Genomic DNA, 10445 nt, shown 5'->3' on the forward strand with positions numbered 1-10445 from the left:
ATGGAAAACGTGAAAAAACAAAGAAAAGCAAGAAGAAATTATACAGAACTGGAGGATATTCTCATTCTTCAGGCTGTAAATACATGTGGGAGAGAGTGGAAAAGCGTGTTGAGCTACATGAGACGACACGCAGAAGTGATGGGAGAAGCAGGAGACCAGTATTTGGTCGAGGATAAGTCCGCTTGCAAGGCTTTACAAGAGCGCCTAAGAAAACGAGCTTCTAAACTGCTCAACAACGCTCTACTTACAAGGTACAATCAATTATTAAACAGGTGCAAAGTGCTTTCCGTAAGTTAAGAGGATAATAATATAAAATTATTCTTATAGGAATGACGATACCACGTCAACAGACAAAACGCAGCGGGAAACACCATCAACATCAAAAATAATTGATGATGAATACGAGTCTTCTCAATCTAGCAGCGAGAAAAGTGCTAAACAAGAAATTGCAGAAATTTGTAAGGCTATTAATACTAGGGAAACGAAGTATGTGGTTGACGTGGATGACAAAAACCTACAGCATGACGACTCGACAGAAATTCTCAAGAAGATCAACAATAGAAGGGAACTTGAGAAAGAGGAAGATAGGTAATTTGATAATAATTTAATATTTTGTAATAATTTGTGCTCAAATTCTTAGATATGGCTTGTAAAACGTGGTTTTCATGTGTTGTTTTTATCTTAGGAAAAGAACTTCAGTGAAGCCGGAGAACAAGTCTAGCAAAAGACAAAAAGTGACGAGAGAGGATAGACTTGACCGCTTGCTGGATGCAATCCCTGGTGTTCTCGAGTCAACTCAAACTGCTGCTCGAGAGCATAAGAAAGCTTTGGCAAGCTGGAGGACTATTCATGGTTTGGTGTCTTCTGACGAAGACTAGAATATTTATTTGTCTTTTGTGGCAGTTACGTTTTGTACGTATATATGACATGCTAACATGATATCTGTCTGATGAAGACTAGAATATTTATTTGTCTTAATTGTAGCAATTACGTTTCGTATCTGTCTGATGAAGAATGGAATATTCAGTATTATTGTCTTGTAGCTGACTACAAATTATTAAAATAGTTTTCTTGTCATTAAGTGGAAAGTCAGACTCATTTCTTGGTTGCTACGATTAACATGCAGTGAAGCTCGGGGCCCAGAGATTGAGAGGTCCTTCAGGATAAAGAGGATAGGGATGCTCGTTGACGAGAAATCGGGGAAAAAAATACCCTATATAAATACAAAGACGATTCAGAAGTTAGTTTGATTTAGTTTACGGCACCTATTTAACGGTTTGACTGAATTCACAACGCATCAGCTACACGATGTACCTATTCCGTTAGTATATGCCTATTCCGCCTATAATCCGCTAAATCGGAAATCTCTAATGTATTCCTAAAAATATACATCTAATTGAAAAAACGTAGTCGGGTTCGAGGTTATATCATCGAAGCTAAGACTGAAAAGGATTTTGGATACTTCGAAATGTGTATTACGTTTGCATATAGACATGTAAAAATGCACAGTAGAGCAAAGTCGGTCGACCTAGACAAACAACATACCAAAGCCATAATGCATAAAATGTGCACAGGAAGGGATAACTGCAATACGCAAGACATTAGCATAATAGTTGTCTTCCCATGCTCCCCTTCGGCCTTAGCTTTGATGATATAAACTTTTTTTGAACCCGACAACGATTTTTCAATTAGGTATATACACTGAATTACACGTAATACAATTAGTATAGGAAGGGTGATCATAAGCGTAGGAAAGCATTTGAAGGGACATTCACATTTCATACTTCGCATTTCACACTTAACTTTACAGTGGAAACTTCATACTTTCTCAAAATAACTCACGTGACCTGAAATCACGATAAGAAAGATTTTAAACAAATGTAACAGACAGTAGACTCTTCTCTCACTCGGCACTCTCCACGCTTAGAGACTGTACAATGCCGAAAGGGCTTATGGGTCCAAGTTTTTTGGGCCCATCATCCTTTGCGAAACAAAAAATCTAATTATAAACGAGAGGCCAATAAAGCAATTCAGAAAAGAGATAGTAGACTTTTGAAACTTCAAATCATTATTGATGAAAAAAGAACGAGGCATCGAACTAAAATCTGAAGAACTCGGAAATGCTCAATTGACCGCAGAGCAACTGAATAGCGAGCTAAAAGCGATTTGGATTACGCTTGGAACAGAATCGAAAAACGTGAACGAAAGATCGAAAAACTTATCAAACACTTTTCAGCAAATTCATAGACCTTTTCCAATTCCATTAACTAACACTTGGACGTCATTCTTTAATTAGACATTTTCTTTTTACCCGACATGTTTTAGATAAGATGTGCACCAGGAGCTGCACTGATTTAAGAAGGGGGGGAGGGGAGGGGGGTATATTATGAAACAGAATTTTAGGAATGATTTGTTCACATGAATAATGCTTTTTGTATATGATTCTGCAAGTCTACGTGTTTAGTTTAGTGACCGAGACTGTTTTGCCTTGGAGATCTACTCGTAGTTTCCTGTTCTACAAAACTATTTCAAATTAACCTAAACATTCAAGCCACCGAGGTTAAACTTGTCTAGAAATACGTGATGTAAAAAGAATTTCAAATTGGATTACCTGGTTATATAAGAACGTGTAATTTAAATATTTCTGTGTATTCAATCTTGTACTTAGTTGTGAACAAGGCTAAGGTTGTAGTTCGGGTTGTATTGGGAGGTACAGACCTAAGTAAGGACAGTGGCCGAGTAAGGAATCCCGACTGACAGCCACACCGACTAAGGAAAGTCCTTCTGGTCAACCCGACTCCGCTCTAGTTTGTGTAGTTAGATCTGACACTCATCTTGTATAAACGTCTAAGACGAGGTTCAATAAAAGGAGTGGCTCGACAGACCAGGCCTGTTTCAATACAGTGAATCGAAGTATGGCGCCCGGGCTGGCTGTTGCTGCGGGCTGGCTGACCTTGTGTTCCACGTAGCCTGCATTCAGCCGGTATAGATTTCCTCGAAACAACCGTACACTTGGAAGCATAAATGCGTTTTCACGGGTGTGAGGCTGGCCAGTCCGGGACAGCGGTGTTTTTTTTTTTTTTTTTTTTTTACATTGCTAACATGTTAATAATTGCTAATTACCTTTTACACCACGTGATTAAAACTTGACTGAATTTTGATCACGTGGTGTAAAAAGCTTGTTCACGTGGTACAACATTGGTATCACGTGGTCGATTTGGAATGTACTTCTGGATAACATAATAGAAGCTACGAATGCGATAAAAAAATCAAAACAAAAAACAAAAAAAAAACTGCCTCGGTCTACTGGGAAGAGTAGTAAACTAAATCAATACTAACTAATAGTATCTATTTAGTGACTAGACTAATAGTTGCCATCACTCAACCAGAACATTTATTAAACAATAGACACTAATGGTCTCTTGTGCATTTGTCTTCTACTTTATTTCAAACTTGTCAAAAAGATGGATAAAATGCACTGATCAATCTGTTACGAGATGTAATTCAGCTTTTCGGCGATAGCCGTCTCGTTTTAAACGCTTCGTTGGATTGTGTTACGGCCACCAAAAAGTTCGTACATCGTTCTCGGATTCCCATACAAATTCACTAGGTTTAAAGAGAAAACTTAGATAGATTTCTTTAGTTAGCTCTCTTAACTGCAGTAAGAAAAGCTTCAATCAAGATAGAAAAATTATATTTTACTTGTATTTAGAGAACTAACTAAACAAACCCCGATAAACCTTCGTTGGTTATCTTGCCCTTCGGCACTCAACGTCTTTACGACCACCTCATTTTCCTGTCTCCAGTGAACATTTAAAAACAATTCCAAACGACCCATGCCCGATTTCTTCTTTTGCTTGAATATCTTTCCACTGAAAGCTAGCAAATCAATAGGATAGTAGACTATATTTTTGAAGTGTGCAGAAGGTTACCGTTCTCGTCGAACTCTGAACATGCGTGAACTGGATCAGGTAACTGGTTCTCATAAAACCGCTGTTTTTCTTTCGGAGGCAAATCCATATAATTCCTTCCATAAACATTCCCCAAAAATTTCTCCCATTGATTTGGAACAGATATATCAAAGCCCTCGAATCGTAACACTCTCAGCGGGAAAGCTTTGTAATCACCAGTGTTGAAGCCTAAGATCCAACCAATAAAACGCCATGCTTTCTTTACTTTGGATCGAATAAACTGATCTTGATAATACCCGTCTTGTAAAGCGATGGGGTATATGTCGATCTGAAGACCATCATGCCAGGAGCATTTGGGTTTCAGACAGTTTTTATAACAACTCTTTTTATCTCTGAATCGAGGATTCCAAGGTACTATTAAAATATCTAAAAGCTTTTGCTTTTGATGCGAGTTAATATGCAAAATGTCGCTGTCTGTGTAGTCGGAATGAAAGAACTGTTTCTCTTTCTGGTGATGCTGAAGGAATGTATCTGACGGCAACTCTTCTGCTCCTTTATGAAGAAACCTTAAATAATCTTCAATTGGCATTTCAATATCTAAATCACTATCCTATGGGATAAATCCTTGGTGCCTTGCTGCTCCTAAAAGAGTTCCCCGTGTAATCCAGTAACTTAGATTATATTTCTTCGCCAAGGCGTCGAACATCAACAACATTCGCATCATAACCAGTTGCATTTGTCGAAGTGTGTTGTGTTCTTCGGTACGAATATCTGGACAGTTCCATTGACCATTCTTCTGTAAAGCGCAGCTTCCATTTTTCAGTTGTCCGTAAGGTATATTATTGAAGTTGTATTCTACGCTTGGAACAGTTGGACGTTCTCTAATTAGGAAAGCAAGCGGAAGATGAAGACCACGAATAAATAACACGATCACCAACAACAGAAACACTATGCAATAGATTGTTTTTCTCCTTCGAGGCAACAGAAAACTACGGAACATTCTTGGATTGTTTCGAGGTTGGTGTAGTGGGTCTTCGAATTATATATTACATGCACCGGTCACTGCAGTGTTCTGTACACCCCGCGATTAAGAAATGAAGTATACCTAGCAGAGCTTTACAAAGAACCAAAACAGCTCAAGGGAGGGAGGGTGGGGAATATGACTAACCAAGGAATGCCAGGTCATGGGAGCGAGTACAATACGAAAAGTGCACTGGAACAAGTGTTTCCAGCTTTGAACCAAAGTGATTCTAGTGTGACCACCGTGAATAGTATTCACTTCTTCATGTACATTAGGGATGGGCTCAAGGTATGTACGGTGCGGTCAATCTCGTACCCAGAGCCTGCGTTACTTCTGGCCTGCGGCGAAGACGACGGCTCTGGCATAATCCATTTTTGAGACCAGGATTTCTTGGACTTCCGGTATAAGAGCGCATGCATTCAAAGACTTGCCAAAAATAAAATAAAAATACCCCGATTTCTAATTGGCGCCTACTACAAAGTAGTAGACACTATTGTCATCGCGATGTGTAAGTAACTTTGTCACGCGTAACCGAGTAAATAAACAAAGCATATTTTCATAACTTATACCTGTCTATCGCCAAACAGAATCACATATGAAGTAGAAGAGACCTCAAGGGAAAACTGGTCTAGGTCTGGGAGAACATCGGCTTTTTCATCGAGAAAACGAGGAAAACGTTCCTCACAATATGACCGCCATTTTGTTTCAGTCACGCAACAGCTGCACAAAATGGATCGGCATAACACAGGAAGCCCAAATTACACCGATGTAAATGATCTGTAACTCTGTCACGCGTAACTATCAAGTAAATAAACAAAGCATATTCTACCTCGCATTTGCATACAATCGAAGGTCACGTGAGATAGCAAGCATTGAGTATCCGAGCTCAGTGCGAGTGTGATGTCCGAGCAAGCAGTAGGTATATGAGAACTCACGTTGACTTTCTTACGAATTATCGTAATTTTACTCTACAAGATGGACAATACGGCCAAATCAACACTTCCGAAGCCTCCAGAAGATGTGGACCTAGAATCAGACGTGGAAGGGGACGAGCCTAAGAATCCTGTAGACCGGACGAGTATACAAGAAAGGACCACCTTGGAGTCCAGCCACCAAAATACCACAGAGGGCAGTAGTTCTGAGATAAAACCACTAACATCAGCCATTCTAAACTTAACTAAACATATGACACAGAAAGAAGAGACTCCTTCCGTGAAGGGAAAAAGGAAATGTCCGGCTAAACGACAATCTACAGATGCAGAGAATCTTCCCGCCAAAAAATCTCGCCATGACTGCCATCGCTCCACGAGCGAAGACAAATCATCCTCAGAAATTGCGGGGGATGACAGCGACACAAATGAGCTCCTTAGTGAGCTCTTGAAGCCAATTACTGGACTGTCACATGGCGATAACGATTCAGATGACTCACTCGACGACACGCTCTCCGAGCTACAAAATGAGTATGAGTCGGACGACCTTGTCGGGGCAAAGCTTCAAAACAAACAGCTAGCCAAACTAGTCGATAAAATGTTCAGGCATCGTATACCTGACAAGGGCCTGAAAGACAAAATTGACCGTCAAGAGATTATGCCCCACCTTGCCTCACACACATGCAAATCTAACAGTACTTAGTACTACATGTAAGCAAATCGTGCAAAAAATCTTCAGAAACCACACCTGGCCAGATCAAAATAGCGTTTTGCTTTCGTGTTTAATAGACTATATTTTTGAAGTGTGCAGAAGGTTACCGTCTTCGTCGAATTCTGAACATGCGTGAACTGGATCAGGTAACTGGTTCTCATAAAACTGCTGTTTTTCTTTCGGAGGCAAATCCATATAATTCCTTCCATAAACATTCCCCAAAAATTTCTCCCATTGATTTGGAACAGATATATCAAAGCCCTCGAATCGTAACACTCTCAGCGGAAATGCTCTGTAATCACCAGTGTTGAAGCTCGGTCCACTGCGAAGAGTAGTAAACTAAATCAATACTAGCTAATAGACTAGTATCTATTTAGTGACAAGACTAATAGTTGCTATCACTCAACCAGAACATTTATTAAACAAAAGACACGAATGGTCTCTTGTGTATTTGTCTTCTACTTTATTTCAAACTTGTCAAAAAGATGTCAAAAATAAATCAACTTGTAGGAGTATTCACGGTACGGCGCGTAGCACAGTAACATCGAAACATTCAAAGGAAAGTTCGATTTCAATAACCCTGCAATAACCAGGGTTTATATTATAATAGATCCCTTTCGAATTCCAAATTACCGCTGTGTTTCTTGATTACAGACTCATTTGCACAGGGTTAGCCTCGAGTTTGTGCAGAATATTAACGCGTTCCAGTCAAGGTCCGTCGAATTACAAAACTGTTTGTATTGTTGAAGTTGTGCATTCTTTACTTTAACGTTGGTATTTGTGAATATATAAACACTGATACGAGGCTAACCCTGTGCAAATGAGTCTGTAATCAAGGAACACAGCGGTAATTTGGAATTCGAAAGGGGTCTATTTACCAAGAATACCTCTCTTAGAACTGCAATTTACATTAGCCATCATTCCACCGATGAAGGTCGTCAAGATCTCCATCGAAACGTCTAGAAAGAACTTTTTACAAATCAGCGACAACTTCCTAAATACTGGATAAAATGCACTGATCAATCTCGTACGAGATATAATTCACCTTTTCGGCGATAGCCGTCTCGTCTAAAACGCTTCGTTGGATTGTGTTACCGCCACCAAAAAGTTCGGACATCGTTCTCCGATTCCCATACAAATTCACTGAGTTTAAAGAGAAAATTTAGATAGATTTCTTTAGTTAGATCTCTTAACAGCTATAAGAAAAGCTTTAATCAAGTTAGAAAAATGATATTTTACTTGTATTTAGAGATTTAACTAAACAAACCAAGTAAATAGTTCATTTAAAGCCAGTACATTTGTACGGAAATCCGAGAACAATGTCCGAACTTCTTGGTGGCTGTAACACAATCCAACACAATTTATATCACGTGACGGCTAATGCCGAAAAGGTGAATTCTCATATTAATTTCGATGTCTGAATGATCAACCAATGAGAAAGTAGCCAAGATTAGTAGATCTATCAGCCAATCAGAGATCCGCTACCATTCTACCATTACAATCCCTTAGCGTGGTGTGTAGCGGCCGAACGAGGGACTGTGGAAGTCTAAACACATGCACATTACCCGTTTTTCCCCCGTAGGGAGTAGGAAAGAAAAGAGACTGTTCACATTATGCCCCACCATGCCCTCACACACATGCAAATCTAACAGTACTTAGTACTACATGTAAACCAAATCGTGCTAGAAATCTTCAGAAACCCCACCTGGCAAGATCAAAGGCATGTTGCAAAACTTGGACTGGAACTGGACTGGACTCAAAATGGACTGGACTGGACTCAAAATGGACTCAAAATGGACTCAAAATGGACTCAAAATGGACTCAAAGTGCTTGGGAAAAAAGATGATTAACTCTGGTCTGGACATTCTCAAACTTGGTTGATGCGTTCTGACAGTAATAAGATACCTGATATATGTTTGCCTTTCTTCGAGTCTACTGTGGAGTCATGGCGTTTAAAATTCCATGCCTCACAGCCAAACCACTACTATACCTGCACTTTGACGGACATTTTGGTCCCGCGTTTTCATGCGGTCAGCGGTAGATGGTTGGGTTTGAATTTTTAATTTCTGTATAAATTATCGAAAACGATAATTTATTCATGATTTTTTTTTGGCGCGCAAAAAGAATATTTTTCTCTTTTCGTTTTATCGCTCTTGAAAAAAATATAGGTTTGATGTTTTTTTCCTCCCTTTACCAAGACACTGCAGAATAAAGGAGACAATGAAATATTTTGAAAGAGTTTTATTTAGAAGACGTTTTCATTTCTTAGGGCTATAATACAAGTTATATTTATCAGTGCACAGGTTTAATTTGAGAATGTTTTATTTGAGGAAAAAAAAAGTTTCTTAGTCAAAGTTTTAAAAGTTTGTATAGTCTTTGCATTCTTGCATGAACTGCAATTTGCAAGACGGTGATGTTTTCTCGGTACACTTCTTGTGGAGCAAGAGCGCTTTATGTATATCTGAGTTTTCATCCAAGCAAATGCCCCGGGTTCTTCTAGCTGTTCGCGATGCTCATACTTCAAAAGGGAGAAAAATGGGGTGACACGAATACGAAAATGTATACGTTCGTCGGTATCCATATAGGGAAAAGAATCTACAACCAAACGGGCCATCGGGCCTTATGGGGCCAAAAAATGCCACTTCGGGCCTAATAAATACATACAACACAATATAAAGCTTCCATTTTCCGTCAGTCACTAGTCAAGTAAATATGGGTCGAACGCGAAGAAACTGTCCCGTCCTTGGATGTGGAAGCACCAATCTTGCTCGACTAGCAAATCATCACGATCAAGTTCACCGTATGGATACCGACGAACGTGCCAAATGGTTAAAATGGAGTAAAATCGGAATATGTGCGCCTTTAGAGGATGAAGAAACTAGAGCAGATAACAAAGAAATATGTATAGAGAAAACTTAAGAAAGACTCATTAAGCGACAAAAGGATATGGAAACAAACTTTAATAATTTCCTTAGAGTACCACACAAAATCTGTAGTACAAAAGCGAAAAAAAACACTGCCTACGAAAAAAGAGCAGCGCTTAACAGACAAAAAAGATATAATTGCAAAGAAGTGATTGACCTTGTAATTCGTAAATAATTCGTATATGCTACCGATTCTGGTATCCAATCCGTAGAACATAAAGGACAGAAACGAAAATTGTTTTTAGTAGAAGACGGTGCTGTGCATAAAGTTAAGCGATCTAGGTTGGAAGACACTGTAAAAGCAAGACAATTCATTTAAAAACATACGCTCGTGTAACTCATTTAATTAGTTGTCAATATGCACACTGTAGTACTTTTCTACCTATAAAATAAATAAACTATACAAAGAACTATTATAATGTAGTCCTATCTCTTTGTTTAACTATACCCGTCAACGGACAAGATTTTGACTTAAATTTCTCGCTCCACTGCATTTTGTCTCGTCTCATGTTTTTCCCCAAAAATGTATACATTTTCGTATTCGTGCCACCACATTTTTCTCCCTTTTGATAGTATGAATGCGGAGCAAAGAACCGAATTTCTTGCGTGGCATGCATCACTGAGAATGGAAAACTATGTTTTTGATTTCCAGAACGAAATTCGGAACTACTGTTCGAATGATGTTACGATTTTGAGGGAAAATTGCTTACGCTTTCGTGAGTTGTTTATCGAACAAACAAATGTTGATCCACTCCAGTACATTGCTATTGCTTCAGCTGTCATGGCTGTGTTTCAAAGCAATTTTTTGACTCCAAATACGATTGCTATCGTACCCAAAGACATGTACCGCGGACTGCAAAAAATTCACTCTCAAAGTAGCATTCAGTGGCTACAGTTTGTGAGCTACGTAACCAACAAAAATATCCAACATGCTGATAACAAAGGGGA

The 10445-nt window shown here is 39.1% G+C and overlaps 1 protein-coding gene across 1 annotated transcript; it reads left to right on the forward strand.

Moving 5' to 3' along the window:
* On the forward strand, window positions 1-1081 carry LOC148912660 (uncharacterized). The gene is made up of 3 exons (XM_089026691.1): window positions 1-251; window positions 328-588; window positions 686-1081. The coding sequence occupies exons 1-3, from the start codon at window positions 1-3 to the stop codon at window positions 876-878; spliced, it is 705 nt and encodes a 234-aa protein (XP_088882817.1). The 3' UTR covers window positions 879-1081.
* Window positions 1082-10445: the final 9364 nt, after the last annotated feature.

Source organism: Actinia tenebrosa, unplaced genomic scaffold (assembly GCF_029948245.1).
Source record: "Actinia tenebrosa isolate PJP-AT-01 unplaced genomic scaffold, QUT_ActTen_1.0 PGA_scaffold10__47_contigs__length_13832649, whole genome shotgun sequence".
Lineage (NCBI taxonomy): Eukaryota > Metazoa > Cnidaria > Anthozoa > Actiniaria > Actiniidae > Actinia > Actinia tenebrosa.